Source organism: Squalius cephalus (assembly GCF_949319135.1).
Source record: "Squalius cephalus genome assembly, chromosome: 16".
In the NCBI taxonomy this organism is placed as follows: domain Eukaryota; kingdom Metazoa; phylum Chordata; class Actinopteri; order Cypriniformes; family Leuciscidae; genus Squalius; species Squalius cephalus.
In genome coordinates this window covers 27,211,839-27,232,081 of record NC_137137.1, presented here as the reverse complement: position 1 = coordinate 27,232,081, position 20,243 = coordinate 27,211,839, and the positions used below count along the sequence as shown (strand labels likewise).

Below are 20,243 nucleotides of genomic sequence, written 5' to 3'. Positions count from 1 at the left end.
GTTTTTGACAGTGGTGGAAGGTTGAACCAAAACTCCAACAATATTAACATTGTCAGCACAGAAACAGGATGTAATTTGAGGTGAACCAATAAGAAGTAGATCTGTTTTATCAGTGTTTAGTTTGAGAAAATTACTGGTCATCCAAGCATTTATATCATCAATACAAGCTGATATGGAATTTGTGGGGAAAGGAGCATTGCGTTGAGGACGGATGTACAGTATACTTGGGTGTCATCTGCATAGCAATGGAATTTAAAGCAATGATGATGGATGATGTTGCCTAATGGGAGCATGTAGATGATGAAGAGTAAAGGCCCAAGAACAGAACCCTGGGGAACACCTTGTGGGACAGAGGCAGTAGTGGACTTAGCCTGGCGGATAGAGATGTAATGCTGGCAACCAGACAGGTATGAGGTGAACCAGGATAGGGCAGAAAATACCAAGAGCAGAGAGTTGTGGGGGGGCAAAATCAGTGTGAGTAAGAGGTGTCGGTGTAACAAGAGCATTTTGGAGATGTACCAGAAACTTTGAGAACTAAATATTCAAAGATCAAAGGTTATTTTAGTATTTGGCTATTTTGTGTGCTGCTGCGCGTCCCTGTGTGTGTAATAAGCAGAGTGTACACGCGTTGTGGATCAGCCTATAGGTGCACATTACTAACGCGCTCTTTAAATAACAAAAAAAAATCAGTTGCCTCAAAATAGAAATGCTCCAACAATGCACCTGAACACACCTCTTTTTCAGACCAGCACCCCCATGGGCGAACAAATTAGCTAAAAATACATTTGCTATTTGAACAACATGGCGCAGGACATGAAAATGATAACTGCGTTGGGCTGAAAGTAGCAAAAGACACTTGCGTCGCACCTGACGCTGCATTGCACCAGGTGTATGATAGGGCCCATGGTCTTAGAAACATCCACAGATGTCTATGCTAAGCCTCAGATATCCACTTAAAATAACCCCTGCATTGTCCATTTTGCATGATTGACATCTCTCTGGCTGAATAACAGATCATGTTTCTTCTTAGGTGACTGGACTGGATGGTAACTACCGTATTACATGTCACACGGTGATGGAGGTACTGCGTGAACACAGGGACAGTGTCATGGCTGTGCTGGAGGCCTTTGTCTATGACCCATTACTCAACTGGAGACTTATGGATAGTAAGCACACAACTTTTACTTATTCAAAAGACTCAAACATACCAGAGCCACACAATCCTACTGTTGAGTCGTAAACATTTCTGCTCATATACTTTAGAGAAGTTGATCTGCTGTGTGACTTGCTAGACTCCACCTAAAACGTTTTTAAACAGCATTTTTCAAGGTTTCAAATTGAGCCAAATTAACATTATCTCGTCCTCTGTGTTCTACATTTCGGACGACAACAGTCAAACTGTGCCTTTTGAACAGCAAAATTATTGCTTGTGGTCTGCAAAATTTCCCTTTGGAGCATTGGAGTTTTGCCTTAGTCCATGCGATTACAAAGCTGTGGTTACAACAGGTTGGGTTGTGCCCCCCATGGTGTATGTTTGGTCCCTCATCATATTGAGTTGAAGGCACAGACAGTAGCGCGGAAGGGGGGTTGCTGCGGGGTCTGCAGCCCCCTCGTCATAGCATCAGCACCCCCAAGTGGGGGGGCTGTGGACTAACATAATATTGTACTTTAAAAACGTGAAATAAAAATAAATAAATGGACAGCGTTAACTAACTCTCTTATGCCTTATGTAGTGAGTGTTCAAGCTACGAAGAAAACAAAATAAAGTTTGAATTTGTCATGCTTTGTTGCGATCAGAGCTCGTGAGCGGAGAGCGCATTTCTGAATATTCCGCTCGCTCGCTCATTCCGCTCAGGGTCGCCTGCTGGTTCGAAAATATGTGAAATAAGGGCTGCCTCCGACTAAAGTTTTTTTTTTCTAGTCAACTAGTAGTTGTTCATTTAAGCCATTAGTGGACAATTCGCCCCTTTATATTAATTTTATTACTTAAATAGGCTATATACAGGATAATGAGCGTGTAGCCTACGTATAGCCGCACTCAAGCGCACGGCCGCACGCATTAGGCTGCCACAAATAACGGCAAAAGTAATGATTATGAATGTGTCAAAAATAGCAAGGAGACATTTAATTGTTTATTAATAAACTGTGTTTTCTGTGTCGCTGCAAAGATGAAGTTGGCGATGCGGACTCGCGCCATGAACGTCAGAGAGAAATGCATGTGAAATGCACATTAATGGATTACATAATCAGAGTGCCTATTTCTTTTCGTTTTGAATAGTTTCGTTTAAAAGACATCGTCCAGACATTTCAAGCTTTCTATAATAGATAGCCTATATTTCTCAAATCTGTAAGGCACAAGCTGAGTTTCGGCGCCCTCCAGTTCACATGCAATGCAAGTGATCGTGTCGGCGCCTTATTACATTGTCTACTATATATTTGCTTATTTATTAAATACAGGCATTTGGTTGATAAAACATTGAGCAAAATTAAGATACAATTTATACAAAACGAAAACATTGATTAAATAAAAAAAAAATAAAAAACATTAGCCTATAATATTTAAACATAAATATGAGACTAAATATTTTCTTTAATGACTACAACACATAGGCTATACAGTACAGAGAAATTTGTACTGATGACGTGATGACGTCACATATTTTACAACCCAGCCCCCCTCACATGAAACAGCTTCCAGCGCTCCTGGGCACAGAAGGATTCTCACACTCTGACTTAGGATCTAGATATTCTCTGATCTGTGCACTGTCAGGCAACCAGTATCATCTTAATGGACCAATATCATCTAAGTAGTCAAAGCCTTCGTCCTCAGGCTTCAGCCGTAAAACTCCTGATGCCTCTCTCAGCTCATTTGGGAGCATAGCGACTTCTGCCAAATGTGTCTTAGGTTCTTCCCACTGTAGAGAAGGGTATGCCATGCAGTTTCGGTGCTCCACGAGCAATTGTTTACTGCTCGTTTCCAGTCATTTTGCTTTTGTCTAAATCCATTTAAGCAGGGTGGGGCATTCCTGTAGAATAAGCAGATATGTAAATGTAAAGGTCATAATCATAACAGTTGAGACTATGGTGGCGGATAATGTGACTGAGCAGTTTTTAGTAGTTGAGGGAAGAATCAGATGAGATGGAGCAGTTTCTCATGTGAAGAGATTACAGATAGGCTAAGAAGATCTAACTGACAGATAGAAGAACTAGCTTTTGTAATTAAATCACTCACAGATAATGGACTGGTGAAATTAAAGCTAGACAGAACTGTAATGCCCATCCATGTTATAATCTCTCACATGCATGTTATCTGTAAAGCCATCTGTAAAGATACCAATAGACGTGGATACAAGAACACTTTCAAACTTTATTTACGCATCATCCTCAGTAGTTGCACACTGGTATCTCTCGCACTGTGTGGGTGGGATGTCGTCTTATTACAGAATAAATGAAATGCTTATACCAGCGGCGAGTTAGTCTTCCAGGTTCTGATGTCAAACCTGCACCACTTTTATTTGATGAAGAGCACGCCAAAATGAATGTGAGGTAGTACGTGAACAGTTTGGCGTATTGAAACGAAACTTGGTTCCTGCAATCACAAGCATGAACTGAGGCTACTTGCAGCGTTTTGGCACAGTGCCACCTACTAAATGGTTAATTTTCCCATATCAGTATTATTTGGGCATCAGCCATTTTTAATTTTAATATGCTAATATGTCATAATAAAAATTTAAATGTCATAAAATGTCATTTGCGATTCGATTCTGATCGAATTAATCCTCGAATGTATCTTAGGGTGTGAATTACACAGCGACCTTCATGGGGAGTAAGGGTAACAACAACAAAAAATGTTTGTCCATTGTTAGATGTTAGTTCATGATGCTATATAACTTTATTTTAATAGCCTATACAAAAAATGTGGAATATTTTTATGTAGAAATTTACAAACGCCAAAAAATTTAAAAGGCTTTAAAAGTATTGTTAGTTCCAGGTACATTAATTAATTAATTAATTAATAATTGTTCCCAATTAATCCTAAACTAACTTCTTCTTTTTTTACGGAATAGGAAGAAAAGCCCTTTTTGTTCTCTTTATCTGCATGACGCAAAGCTCTTCATCTTCATTTAAAAAGTGCTAAAGTATTTCACTTTTCCTTTCTACATCAATGATGATACTGAAAGAAAAACAACTTATTTCAGTGTTGTTGTTAATGTTGTGGTTAGTTCAGCGATTTACTTTATACATTCAGTTCAACGACATTAGATTAAATTTCATGTATCATTCAACAGAACTTTGTGAATTCATTTTAAACACTTAAATTATGTTTTGGCTCTGTCCATGCAATAAATGTGCATCTTGTAGAAAATAACGGTGACATTTACACTCAATGAAATATGAGAGCAACGTGCGGAGCGCTAGCATAATCCAGTGAAAGGCGTTAAAGAGTGCAGAGTATCTGTGAGTTGTGAGGCAGCAAATGGCACTCCACTGATTCGGAATTAAAAGATAACAGACTTTCTAAAATAGAGTTATAAGACTATTTATAACCTCAGTCTTTGAGTCATTTAAAGTTTTAAAAAAAAATGACTTGCCAACCAGAGCTTTACCTCATCAAGACAACTTAAGACAAGGCTTACAGAGGAGGGTAGGTCTTCCATGCGAATGGCATACTGCCCTCAAAAAGTGTAAACTCTGGAGACTGTGATTAATGCAAATTCCTATTGTTAGCACATGTTTCCATTTGAAAGAAGTTTCTGTCTTGGTCTGAGTACTTAAAGAAATGCCACAAGAGGCTCAGGGCGATTTGTAGTTCAGATCAGCCCGAAATGCTTAATGTCTTTCAGACACTCAGCATTATGTAGCCTATGCTATTTTTTTAATGTCAGGTTTGCATTTTTTACTCTTTATCTCTGAGAATTTGATGTTATTGTTTTGATTATCTTTTAATTGATTATGTAATTGGCATGATACATTTACCTGACTAAGAATGAATTGTTACATTTGATTTTATTCTGATTTACTCTGAAATTATTGATTCTAGTAGATTACCATAAGTTTACACTCAGGTTAGTAACGGACTAATGCTCATTTTTGTGGTGCATTGGAGCACGCCAACTGAAGTTTTAGAGTTCCGCCTAACACATTGGCATTTATCAACGTATACTTAGACTGTAGAGGCAATTAATGTGTTTTCTGTTTAGAGCAACAGAATGTTGTTAGACCAATCTAAATAGGGTGAGCCTCAACCTCTGATTATTGTAATATTATTCTAACTAAGTGTACGTGGGAAACCATAGCATGATTTTACAAAGTTACCATTAGAAGAAGTTAAGTTGGTCAGCTTGTTTCTATGGTAATTGTCGTGGCCTCTGGTTAGATATAATTTTACCTTAGTTAAGAGTGTACAGATCTATGGGTATACTACATAATATACTTTTAGAAATTAACAAGCATGGTGCGGTTACTTAAAAAGTAGTAGTCAGTCACCTCTGATTGACTACTATATTGATACACTAATATAAAACAAAGTACTAAGTATTTTGAACACCCGGTAGAAAATATATACATCAATAATTAGTCATACTTACAGGATGTGATTCTGAGGAGCAAGTTGGTCAAATAAACTGGTTACTGGCCCATCTTTCTAGAGCAAGCGTTTTGCAAATCCTGCGTTGAACTCTGAGATTTGAGAAGCAGTCATCAGTAAAATGACATGTTGTGGGCTGGTCAAGTTGTTCGCATGCGGACAATGTACAACATAGACAGGCATTATATGCAAATGTATCTTCTAGTGAAGTAAAACCGTAAAGCAGTAGGATTCGAAACACAAACGACTCATAAAGGTGGTTCAGAGTCGATTCTTTCTTTGGGGAGACAATAACTTTATTTATCGTGCACTTTCAACTCTACAACTTTGCAAGAGTTTACATTCACAAACAGCTATAATACACACTGCATGAGGGAATATTCGGAAAAAAAATAACAGGGGCACTTTAAAGATATCTTAATATCCTTTTATATTTTGTTTTTTAACAAACATTTATTTTGAAATCTGCAATTTAAAGGTCCTATATGGTTCAATTCCATAGATCTCAATGTGGCTCCAGGTCCTTTTTTATTATTATTTTACCCATATTCAATGGTCAAAAACCAAATGTGCTAACCAATTTGCACACAGCTGATTCGTATTGCATTTAAAGGGAATGTCTAAAGAATAAATAATGTTGAAACTAGAAATGCAACATGTTTTTTTCTATCAAAACAATTGCATACAACATTACCTCCTTGAATGCCAAAAATCCACTGAAATGGTCAAAAGTGTATTTATATGAATCTATATTTGAATCAGTTTCAAGGATATTTGGAAGAAGGGATTTTGTTTATTTTAACAGCTTCTGAAGCTGCTGTTACAGGCATGTAAACTTCAGAAAAATATTTTATTGGCACTTATATGCAATTATTTTGATACAAGGGAAAAAAGATACATTTCCAAATTCAGTATTATTTGTTCTTCAGACATTCCTCTTTAAACACAATAAAAATATCAACCATATAGGACCTTAAAAATGAAGATTCCTTTTAGACAGGGTTCCCACGGGTCCTTGAAATCCTTGAAAATTTGTGAATCTGAAAAAATGTTTTCAAGGCCCTGGAAAGTTTTTGAAAATAAACATACATAGAGACAGGTCCTTGAAAGTGCTTGAATTTATTTTGTGCAATAAGTTTTCTGGAAAAAATTCCATATTCACTCCGGTCCCCTAATGTGTTATTTCGCCAACACTTCATGGCCTATGCATACTACTGTAGCTTGCTTGATTTACACTAGTTAAGTGCATTTACGTGTTAGGGTTTTTCCTGCATAGAGAATTATGAGGCGGCCGCCTCCGTCAAATTTCGTGCCGCCTCCGGCTCTCTACAAAACTCGATGTATCACGGTAAAACGCAATGAACGTGTGTGACTCTTTTACTTTCGTTTTCAACAACATAATTCTCTTCAGGGAAAACCCATCAAGGAAAACATATCGGGGCTCGAGAAACGCTTGTCAGGGACCATAGACTGTGTCCGGGTCACGTGTGTTTTTTCTTTCTTTTTTTGAAGGGAAAAGTGAGAGAGAATTGTAGGCCTACTACTTGCCCAACCGGACAAATTCCCTGATTAAAACAATTTTTAATATAAAAATAAAAAATAACTAGGGAATCACCGAAAACGTGAGGATGATTCTGTTTTATTTCATTTAACGTAAGTGGCGATTGATAGCCTATAGTTGATAATAATATAGGCCTACCTAATGTAGGCTACTGACGGTAACAATGTTGCGCTGTTGAGGCTCACACAGTTATTTTAAACAATATATAGTCTAGGCTACACACGACCAGAGAGCTGTTTTCCTGAATGCCATCAAGATTGAAACCGAGACTGATTTCATAACAGTTCAATAAACAAATAGTTCAAATTAAGTCACTTACATTTTAGATGCAATGACTGTTTTTGTTCTGTTTCAGCAGCGAAAATAGTTCCAAACAAAGATCACAGCAGAACCATAGCACATCTCACAGGAACACTTGTTGCATTACTGAATGATTCAGCGTTTTTAACAAATCGGTTGAGTCAAAGATTCAATTACCTATTCATAAACTGCCTCATTCTGAATAAATCAGCTGTTTGAAGGAAACGTTTGAATGAATGACTCAATGACTCGCTCATTAAGACGGTCGCCTGCCGCCTCCTACTGGCGGTTTAGTTTCATAAAGTATCATTCTTTCCAACGTTTCATATTTGTATATTCAAAAATATTTAAAATAATCTAATTTAATACAGTTATAATTTTTCAATATAAATTATTTAATTTGATTGGTAACAGCCTAGTGTCTTATTATTCTAATTGAATATATTGATCAAATTTAAGAATCTGAAATGAAAGATGGAGCATACATCTAATAAAATTAGGGGGAAAATGCCCTTTATAAAAGGTACAAAAAATTTGTGTTTTCAAACAGTGATGTAATGAAATATTAGTAAGGTAAAGCCTCTGTTTAGGCTATTAAGGAAATGTAATTTTGCCAAAAGAAGTACTTTTATTTTAAATAAATGTTCATTTTAAATCAGCCTACTTCAGTGTGATATGTTACCATATTTTCATGCTTAACACTAAGAATTTGAATAATTGTAATGTGATGATCAGATGCAGATATCTAAATCAAAGAATATGGGCGGTTTGCGGGTGGATTATTTATTTTTAACAGTGGATTCGGGTGACTCAAAGTGCACCAGATTAATGAATTTATCTTTAAAATGTACAAAATTTTCTTACGGGTGGGCATGCCCTCGGACCCCCCTAGAGATACCAAAATAAACGCACTAAAATAATGTGGGAAACTTGATCTACAAAAAATACAGATTTAATGATCTTATTATTAAAATACATTATTAGGATTTTACCACCTCCGCCTCATTTTGAGCCAGGAAAAACCCGCATGAGGTATTTCCCACATGAGGTACTTTGTGTTGTACGTTGCCATGACGTTCACGCGCATGAAACTACGATGGTACCTCAATGTTTGTTTTTGGACACAACAAATGTGTCCCCAAATTAAGTCCTTGAATTTGAGGGTATTGGACCTGGAAAGTCCTTGAAAGGTCCTTGAATTTGAAGTTAACCAAGGTGTGGGAACCCTGTTTAGAAATGTTTACTAAGAATTAGAATCTAGAAGGATATTAAGATATCTTTAATACTAGAGTTACAGCCATGCAAACTTTGGAAAATAATATTTATGGCACTCAGACAGGTATGTTCTATGCATTTGTGTTGATTAAAAAAATGAGATGCGTTTCTAGTTTCAACGTTATTTGTTGTTCAGATATTCTTCTTGTAGATTTGAAAATCAAGCTTTTCCCCATTATGGTTGAATCACGGAAGCTATGCCAGTTACTTTGCCAAGAGATCTCTTATTTATTATTTGTATACATGTGTCAGACATATGAGAGAAACAGGCATAGAAGAAGAGGGAGGTTATATGAGAGGTTGTCATCATTCCAGATTTCTCTGTTCCCCATCTATTTCCTCTCACCCCCCTCATGCCAGCTATGTTTCTCTGTGATTCTCTCCCCTCACCCCCTCATGCCTTTGTTTTTCTGGGTGCTACACTATAAGGATTGTAGACTTGGAATTAAGCCTTTTCCAAGGAATTAACCGGACACCAGTTATCTTACCAAGAAAAATCTTTATTCTTATATGTCAGGAGAGAAACTCTGAGAAGATGTTATATTCATGCCAGGTCTATGCGTTTCCGTGTTTCTCTGCCGTAGTACAGTAAGATTGAGCTTAAATACACAACTGAGCGACTTTTGACTTCCTTGTAAGGTAGTAAAACATATTACCCAGGGGGCAAAGGGGGTTTAGCAGACATGGGATGCTGTAAAAGGTTGTCATATAAAAATGAAATCCATGATGTCTGAGGATCACAACCTGGGTGGACAACCCGGTCAACAAGCTGCTGGAAACTTGTAATTAGGGTCAAAACAATGCTACCTCAAATTCTGCTTTAACTCCCCGGAATCACCCAAACATGCTAAAAAGGTTTAATTATATTCATGAATCCTGAGCCATATCTCCCTGATACTTTATGCTAGAAACAAGCATACTGAGCACACCTTTCAAAAGAGTGGAAGATAAGCTTTCATCTGATGCCTTGATTGTACATGTAGTAAGAGTTAACAATGCCTCTTAATTCATAGGTAGGCAAAAATAAATAAATAAATCAATAAATATTGAACATTCCATTTGTAATCGGTAGCATTCTTTTCCCTTTGTTGTTGTTAAAATAAACAAATTACCATGTGAAGTTAACTTTTACTGGATGAAATCATATTTTGATCATTTTCACTAACCAGACAGTCCTCATGGCCCATAACACATTTAGAGGGAATTCAATTTCAAGCCTATAATAGCCTGTCAATTCAAACAAGGTCCAAGAAAGAAGTTTACCATTAATGATGTTAATTGTATACTGCTCTGTTTCTGTATGTACAGTATATCGTTACAGTATTGTCATATTTGTGACCGTGGACCACAAAACCAGTCACATGGGTAAATTTTTTGAAATTGAGATTTATACATCATCTGAAAGCTGAATAAATAATATTTCCATTGATGTATGGTTTGTTAAGATAGGGCAATATTTTGTCGAGATACAACTATTTGAAAATCTGGAATCTGAGGGTGCAAAAAAATCTAAACATTGAGAAAATCACCTTTAAAGTTGTCCATTTATGTTCACAATTGTGCTGCATTCACTCACAAAAATAAATGTTTTATATATTTACGGTAGGAAATTGACAAAATATCTTCATGGAACATGATCTTTACTTAATATCCTAATGATTTTTGGCATAAAAGCAAAATCGATAATTTTGACCCATACAATGTATTGTTGGCTATTGCCACAAATATACCCATGCGACATGTGACTGGTTTTGTGCTCCATGGTCACATTTATGCAATATCTATTATTTGTATTGCAATGTCTAGTATTTCTAATATTCTTTCACAAGTGGGATAGCTTTATTTATTCTATCGAAATAAAAAAAAATGATTTGAGGATTTTGGGTTAGGCTGGTTACTGTTCAATCCAGGTGTTTGGAGTTACAAAGGTACTGACAACTAAATGTTGAACGACTAAAACACGTGTGGAGTAGGTTTAAAAGTATTTACTGATTAAAACTGTTACATTAAGTAGCAATTTGTACCAAAAAAAAAAAAAAAAGACATTAATGAAACAGACAAACAGATTACAATTCAGGGCGATAACTAATTTCTGTAATAATGTTTATACAATTTGTTTAGCTGTTTTCAGAGTCACTGCTGCTGTCGCTGCTCTCTAGTGTTTCAGCATGCTGTATCCTACTACATTTGGTTGCCAACATCCTATGTAGCATGGAATTGCCCTCTTTGCACAGGAGCAGTTCTTCTGACAACCTTTAACCAGAGATGTGCACAAATACATCAAAAAGTATTTAATTACAAATAACAAATACTTACTCATCAAATGTATTTAAATAAAATACAAAATACTGCTGTGAAAAAAGTATTTAATTAAAATACAAGTAATTTGTCATTTGAAAATACAAAAAGAATGTACAGTCTTCTGTAGTGTAAGTGTGGCGTTAGATACATGTAAGAGTCTAGAATATTGCAATATCATTGTTTAGTGCAGAAGATGCGCTTTTAACGTACATGTTGCCACATACTGTCATAATAAAAGATAATTACGCATATAACACTATATTTGTATTATATTACACAAAAACTAGTTAACGCTGCTGTGAGGGTGTTTCTAATAGCGCGGCTGTGACAAAGTTGACAACTTTCTCTCTTCCGACTGCCATTATCTATTTTTTTTTTACTCTTTTTGAAAGTTGTTACAAAGTTACAAAGCTTACGCTACTACGTCATACATCGTCAAGTGTTACTCTTGTGGCGCGAGTCGACTTGCGTTGGCCCTCTGCCGGAAGCTAGTTATTTTAGTCGATAAAGTTTTAAATATGGATATTTTTCTTACACAAACACGCTGCTTCCCTTCAGAAGGCCTTTATTAACCCCCCAGAGCCTGTGGAGCACTTTTATGATGGATAGATGCACTTTTATGATGGATAGATGCACTTTTATGATGGATAAATACACTTTTATGATGGATAGACACACTTGTATGATGGATAGATGCACTTTTATGATGGATAGATGCACTTTTATGATGGATAGATGCACTTTTGTGATGGATAAATGCACTTTTATGATGGATAGACACACTTGTATGATGGATAGATGCACTTTTATGATGGATAGATGCACTTTTATGATGAATAAATGCACTTTTATGATGAATAAATGCACTTTTATGATGGATAGATGCACTTTTATGATGGATAGACACTTGTATGATGGATAGATGCACTTTTATGATGGATAGATGCACTTTTATGATGAATAAATGCACTTTTATCATGGATAGATGCACTTTTATGATGGATAGACGCACTTGTATGATGGATAGATGCACTTTTATGATGATAGATGCACTTTTATGATGAATAAATGCACTTTTATCATGGATAGATGCACTTTTATGATGGATAGACACTTGTATGATGGATAGATGCACTTTTATGATGGATAAATTCACTTTTATCATGGATAGATGCACTTTTATGATGGATAGAGGCACTTTGATGAAAAATATACCCATTGACTGTCATTATAAAGCTTGGAAGAGCCAGGACACTTTTTAATATAACTCTGATTGTATTCTTCTGAAAGAAGAAAGTCATATACACCTAGGATGGCGTCAGGGTGAGTAAATCACGGGCTAATTTTCATTTTTGGGTGAACTATCCCTAGGACCATAGACATAAAATACAAATAGGACTACCAAATTGCCTATCACAGTTTTTGGCAAGTAAATCACATGATGTGACACATCCTATTGACCCTGTTCACATTTCTGGGTTTCTCAGAAGTGGAAGGCATCATAGTTGGGTTAACTTCTATAGCAGTGAATGAAAGACTACATTAAATATATTTTTGTGTTCCAATTTGCTCAATAGCAAAAGAACAACTTTCAAAAAGAGTAAAAAAAAATAGATAATGGCAGTCGGAAGAGAGAAAGTTGTCAACTTTGTCACAGCCGCGCTATTAGAAACACCCTCACAGCAGCATTAACTAGTTTTTGTGTAATATAATACAAATATAGTGTTATATGCGTAATTATCTTTTATTATGACAGTATGTGGCAACATGTACTTTAAAAGCGCATCTTCTATACTGCAGAACAATGATATTGCAATATTCTAGACTCTTACATGTACCTAACACCACACTTACACTACAGAAGACTGTACATTTTTTTGTGTATTTTCAAATGACAAATTACTTGTATTTTAATTAAATACTTTTTTCACAGCAGTATTTTGTATTTTATTTAAATACATTTGATGAGTAAGTATTTGTTATTTGTAATTAAATACTTTTTGATGTATTTGTGCACATCTCTGGTTAAAGGTTGTCAGAAGAACTGCTCCTGTGCAAAGAGGGCAATTCCATGCTACATAGGATGCCGTTGCCAGGGGTTGGCAACCAAATGTAGTAGTATACAGCATGCTGAAACACTAGAGAGCAGCGACAGCAGCAGTGACTCTGAAAACAGCTAAACAAATTGTATAAACATTATTACAGAAATTAGTTATCACCCTGAATTAATTAATGTTTCATTAATTTTTTTTTTTTTTTTTTTTTTTTTTTTTTTTTTTTTTGTTGGTACAAATTGCTACTTAATGTAACAGTTTTAATCAGTAAATACTTTTAAACCTGCTGCACACGTGTTTTAGTCTATCAACATTTAGTTGTCAGTACCTTTGTCTCACACTCCAAACACCTGGATTGAACAGTAACCAGCCTAACCCAAAATCCTCAAATCCTTTTTTTTTTTTTTTCGATAGAATAAATAAAGCTATCCCACTTGTGAAAGAATATTAGAAATACTAGACATTGCAATACAAATAATAGATATTGCATAAATATGCAAACGATATACTGTACATACAGAAACAGAGCAGTATACAATTAACATCATTAATGGTAAACTTGGGCCTGGTTGGCTTGCGGGACTCCTGAGGCAGCTGACGGGTACCGGCAGGCCAAGCGAACTGCAGCCCGGGTGGTTGTGGAGGCAAAAACTCGGGCCTGGGAGGAGTTCGGTGAGGCCATGGAGAAGGAATATCGGCTGGCCTCGAAGAGATTCTGGCAAACCGTCCGGCGCCTCAGGAGGGGGAAGCAGTGCCCTACCAACGCTGTCTACAGTAGAGGTGGGGAGCTGTTGACCTCAACTGGGGATGTTGTTGGACGGTGGAAGGAATACTTCGAGGATCTCCTCAATCCCGCCGTCACGTCTTCCATTGAGGTAGTAGAGGCTGAGGGCTTTAGAGGTGGACTCGTCCATCACCCAAGCTGAAGTCACCGAGGTAGTCAAGAAACTCCTCGGTGGCAAGGCACCGGGGGTGGATGAGATCCGCCCTGAGTACCTCAAGTCTCTGGATGTTGTGGGGCTGTCTTGGCTGACACGCCTCTGCAGCATCGCGTGGCGGTCGGGGACAGTGCCTCTGGGATGGCAGACCGGGGTGGTGGTCCCTCTTTTTAAGAAGGGGGACCGGAGGGTGTGTTCCAACTACAGGGGGATCACACTTCTCAGCCTCCCTGGGAAAGTCTATGCCAGGGTACTGGAGAGGAGAATAAGGCCGATAGTAGAACCTCGGATTCAGGAGTAACAGTGTGGTTTTCGTCCAGGCCGTGGAACACTGGACCAGCTCTATACCCTCTACAGGGTGCTGGAGGGTTCATGGGAGTTTGCCCAACCAGTCCACATGTGCTTTGTGGATTTGGAGAAGGCATTCGACTGTGTCCCTCGCGGCGGCCTGTGGAGGGTGCTCCGGGAGTATGGGGTCCGGGGTCCTTTACTAAGGGCTGTCCGGTCCCTGTACGACCGAAGCAGGAGCTTGGTTCGCATTGCCGGCAGTAAGTCAGACTTGTTCCCGGTGCATGTTGGACTCCGGCAGGGCTGCCCTTTGTCGCCGGTTCTGTTCATAATTTTTATGGACAGAATTTCTAGGCGCAGCCAGGGGCCGGAGGGTGTCAGGTTTGGTGACAACAGGATTTCGTCTCTGCTCTTTGCAGATGATGTTGTCGTGTTGGCTTCATCAAACCGGGACCTTCAGCATGCACTGGGACGGTTTGCAGCCGAGTGTGAAGCGGCTGGGATGAGAATCAGCACCTCCAAATCCGAGGCCATGGTCCTCAGTCGGAAAAGGGTGGCAAGCCCACTTCAGGTTGGTGGAGAGTTCCTGCCTCAAGTGGAGGAGTTTCAGTATCTTGGGGTTTTGTTCACGAGTGAGGGAAGGATGGAACGGGAGATTGACAGACGGATCGGTGCAGCTTCTGCAGTAATGCGGTCGATGTACCGGTCTGTTGTGGTGAAGAAAGAGCTGAGCCGGAAGGCGAAGCTCTCGATTTACCGGTCAATCTACGTTCCTACTCTCACCTATGGTCATGAGCTTTGGGTCATGACCGAAAGGACAAGATCCCGGATACAGGCGGCCGAAATGAGCTTTCTCCGCAGGGTGGCTGGGCGATCCCTTAGAGATAGGGTGAGAAGCTCGGTCACTCGGGAGGAGCTCAGAGTAGAGCCGCTGCTCCTCCACATCGAGAGGGGTCAGCTGAAGTGGCTTGGGCATCTGTTCCGGATGCCTCCTGGACGCCTTCCCGGGAAGGTGTTCCAGGCGCGTTCCACTGGGTGGAGACCCCGGGGAAGACCTAGGACACGCTGGAGAGACTATGTCTCCGGCTGGCCTGGGAACGCCTCGGTGTCCCCCCGGAAGAGCTGGAGGAAGTGTCTAGGGAGAGGGAAGTCTGGGCATATCTGCTTAGACTGCTGCCCCCGCAACCCGGCCCCGGATGAGCGGAGGAAGATGGATGGATGGATGGTAAACTTCTTTCTTGGATCTTGTTTGAATTGACAGGCTATTATAGGCTTGAAATTGAATTCCCTCTAAATGTGTTATGGGCCATGAGGACTGTCTGGTTAGTGTAAATGATCAAAATATGATTTCATCTAGTAAAAGTTAACTTCACATGGTAATTTGTTTATTTTAACAACAACAAAGGGAAAAGAATGCTACCGATTACAAATGGAATGTTCAATATTTTTTTCTTTTTTTTTTTTTTTTGCCTACCTATGAATTAAGAGGCATTGTTAACTCTTACATTCTAATTACATGTACAATCAAGGCATCAGATGAAAGTTTATATTCAACTCTTTTGAAAGGTGTGCTCAGTATGCTTGTTTCTAGCATAAAGTATCAGGGAGATATGGCTCAGGATTCATGAATATAATTAAACCTTTTTAGCATGTTTGGGTGATTCCGGGGAGTTAAAGCAAAATTTGAGGTAGCATTGTTTTGACCCTAATTACAAGTTTCCAGCAGCTTGTTGACCGGGTTGTCCACCCAGGTTGTGATCCTCAGACATCATAGATTTCATTTTTATATGACAACCTTTTACAGCAGCCCATGTCTGATTTCCTAAAAAACAGGTGTTTTGCCCCCTGGGTGTATTGTTTAAAGATGGAACGTATATGCTAATGCTTACACATGGTACAATCCACTTTCCACATTAAGAAACTATTTCTCAGTGTATGTTAGTGGTATACAAATGGTACATTTGCATCAAACATTCATTTTCTTGCAAAGAGCATACCAACTGTACCTACCAATCTCCATTTAAAAATAAAATAATGATGCTGCCATCTTTCTAAATCCAATTTTACCCTCTGTAATTTGGGTCCAAATCTCTTTGGTGAAAATTGTCATTTTGTCCTCCCTCTACAAAACAGTGAATTACTTAGTAAATATATATTCATGACATTTAATATTTTGGCTTCCTTCTTCATTTATATATTTCTTTCACCCAAATAAAAAATGATCAAACTTTTTAGCCAGGGACCTCTGGTTGAGTTGACATGGAATGACCCCGCTGTTTATGATAAAACTTAATTGCAGTAAGTAACATTAATTTCTTAATTTATGTCAGGAGTGCAAAATAATCAAATCGGTAATTTTTGTACATATTTGAATAGAATAACAACACGCATTCATATTCAGTCACTTCCGCTGTGGTTTATTTGTGTTCACATAGCTTTACTGAACAGCGTTCATTAGGGCTTTTAATCCAAAAGTGTCCAAAATCTGCAGAAATATTGATATGTTTACACATTTACTTCATATTTCTTTAGACAGAGTCATACTTTCTATTAATTTTCCACTGATTTACACGTTCTGATGAGCATTATGGTAAATCAAATGTTATTTAAATTCATAAAAACTTACATATGCTTGTGTTGTGCTTCTTAATGTTGTGTTGTTATCTGGATGATCTACTACTTTGTTTTGTGGTAGTTGTTCATTAAGTACTGTTATTTGTCCTGAGCAGTTAAACTGCCCACTGTTCTTCAGAAAAAAATCATCCAGGTCCTGCACATTCTTTGGTCTTCTAGTATCGTCTGCATATTTGAACCCTTTCCAACAGTGATAGTACTTTAGTACAATTGAGGAACTAATGAACAACTACTACAGAAGGAGCACACATTTCTACATTTATAATTCTTAAGAAAAGAGTAAGAGTAAACAGGATGGTCGGTCAAAAATTATCTTTTATGAATATCCTTTTTTCATGTATTTCTGCCCTTCAGAAGCTGCTGTACATAAAATATTTGTTTTGTGCCTAAACATGTAGTTCTATCGTAATAAAATAATTCTCTGAAATAATTTAAACTTCTGAGAATTTTTTTTTTTTTCTGAATTTAAAGAGTAGCCTATAAATGAGTTGATCCCCCTCCTCCTTGCAACCTGTTTCATCACATGAAGTTATGATGCTGTCCAAATGTTAGTTCCTGCAGTTTTTTATCTTTTTTTGTTTTTTAATGAATGAATTTTTATAATTTTTATTTATTTTTTATCAATTTGAATTAATGATTCAATGAATCGCTCATAAAGACATCACTTGTTTCATTACTGGATGAATCAGTGATTTTAAACAAATCTCTTAAATGAATGATTCAGTGACAAATACATTTTTAACAGTCATTTGTCACCACCTACTGGTGCAACGATGTATTTGATACAGTCTTTATTTGAAGCATCAAGTTACTTTCAAATTTTGATTTAGTCTATTTTGATCGCAACCTGACACTGGTGAGAGTGTTTAATTCCTGAAAGAGCAACACGGGTGCGTTTGCGTCTTTTTCAAGATGTCATTCCGCTCGTGCGTTTCTGGATGGTGTGCGACCCTGTAAAGCCTTGCAACCATCGATCCTTTCTTGTGTCGCCAGTCGGCAAACGGATACACTCCGAGGACCCGAGTACGCCTTCTCCCATACCCAATGCTGATCAGTGGAAACAGGTCAGTGCTGCATTGCACACTCAGACCCCGCCCCCGGGCCCTCCGAGCCCGGCCCTGCTCTCCATTTCGCTGCCTCACCCCGGGTACATCTGTAGTGCCTCTGGTTTCCCTGGAGTGGTTTTTGGAAGCCTGGAAAGTGCTTTCTAATCCGTCCAGCTGGATTCTCCGCACCATCAGACTCGGCTACACGATTCAGTTCGGCCGGCATCCACACGTGTTCAGAGGCATTCGTTTCACTACGGTGTCCAGCGAAAGAGCCCCTGTCATGTGTGCAGAAATTGCACTCCTACTGGCGAAAGATGTAATAGAGTCGGTTCCACTAGCCAAAATGAAGTACGGCTTCTACAGCCCCTACTTCATTGTACCCAAGAAAGGTGGTGGTCCTGGACGGGACACGGAGGTTCTAGGTGATCTACCACAATCAGTCATAGACACCATCGCTTCTGCGAGAGCCCCCTCTATGAGGCAGGCTTACGCTTTGAGGTGGAACCTGTTCGTTGATTGGTGTTCTTCTCACAGAGAAGACCCCTGAAGATGTTCGATCAGGACCGTGCTCTCTTTCCTGCAAGAGGGGTTGGAGCAAAGGTTGTCTCCCTCCACCTTCAAAGTGGTCCTGGTTGCATTGGCCTCCATCAAGAGGGTAGGGGACCTGCATGCATTTTCGGTCGACGAATCGTGCCTGGAATTTTGGCCTGCTAACTCTCACGTTATCCTGAGACCCCGACCTGGATATGTGCCCAAGGTTCCTACCACTCCTTTTCGGGACCAGGTGGTGAACCTGCAAGCGCTGCCCCTGGAGGAGGCAGACCCAGCCCTGGCTTTTCTCTGTCCCGTCCGTTCTAAGCAGAGGTTGGCCCACTGGTAAGTGGACGCCATCATCTTGGCGTATGAATCCCAAGATGCACCTTGCCCTCCGGGACTACGAGCTCACTCCACAAGAAGTGTAGCCGCTTCCTGGGCGTTGGCACAGGGTGCCTCGCTGACAGATGTATGTTGAGCTGTGGGCTGGGCAACACTTAACACGTTCACTAAATTCTATAGTCTACGTGTCGAGCCAATTGCTTCTCGTGTGCTCTCTTCGCATAGAAGCCAGTTAACACAGTAAGCACACTCGATATGTCGGCTTGCTGCGCCAATCCCCTCCTTGAAACGGATACTTGCGCCAATCTTGCTCCAGTTGAATTCTTATTAGAAACCTGTGAGTTCCTCCTCAACCCCTTCGGCATTGGACGTGGTGGAGCGTCCAATGCTAGGCCTACCACTTATAAGCTAGTGGAACTTGTGCTAGGCTGGTATGTTGTATCCCTACGGGGATCCATATGTGTGTTTCCACGGTACGGCTCCCTAAAATTCGAGCCCGTGTCTTCCCCCTTTGGGCTGGTTGTGGGTTCCGTAGCGTCCCTCCTTCCTTCGATAGGGCACGCTTTCCCAGTGTTATCCAAGTCTACTGAATGGGTTTTTGGAACAGCAGTGACTTCCTGGTCTAAAGCCCTTTCCTTTCCTTTCATTTTGTATTATACAGCGCTCAGTCAGGTGTGGACATGCAAAATCGGCAGCTGAGTTACAAATCAGGCCGGTTGGTCTGTTATTCAACGATGTATATGTTTTTCTCTGTGTGTAAATGATTAAGGGTGAGTTTTTGTATATATTTCGTCTTTGTTATTGATCTTATTGTTCTGAATGTCGAGATTTGCTCGTAAAATTAACGCATTTTAAACTGCGTCACAAAGTGAAACCAAACGTTTTCATATCAGACTTTGAGCTCGAAAATGATTGTAATTATATTGTAAGATATTATATTCACTTCCTAGTTACAGATCACCCGGTTTGTTCAATATTGTTTGAAAATGTTGAATTTGATGACATTGTATGTTTGCTGCTGTAATATTGAGCATACAGATTGTGCAATCTGCGTGTCATTGTTTAGTTTATTATTTTATTAATATAATCAACACCATGTATGTTAATTTACATATTACTTAACTGAATGTTTGTATCATTTACTGATATACATACAACTGTTTTCTTTCTGTTTATTATAGACCACACATTTGTGAAGTAACATATACAAACTCCTTTGAATAAATAAGTTAAACTGGGATTCCTCTCATGTTTCTCTTACCAGAAACACACACCACCATCTTGACTGCATTAATCCTGAACCCCTTGAGCGTCCCATATGCTTGTATAAGTAACTTATGTTGTTGTTGTTGTTTTGTGGGTTTTTTTTTTTTTTTTTTT

At 38.9% G+C, this 20,243-nt stretch overlaps 1 protein-coding gene across 1 annotated transcript in view; it reads left to right on the top strand.

Moving 5' to 3' along the window:
- Nucleotides 1–20,243, top strand: part of mtor (mechanistic target of rapamycin kinase) — a 398,131-nt gene that overhangs the window by 366,732 nt on the left and 11,156 nt on the right. The window contains exon 53 of the mRNA XM_079897701.1: nt 1,031–1,166. Within this exon, the coding sequence (XP_079753827.1) occupies nt 1,031–1,166 (136 nt within the window). The remainder of the gene's footprint in view (nt 1–1,030; nt 1,167–20,243) is intronic.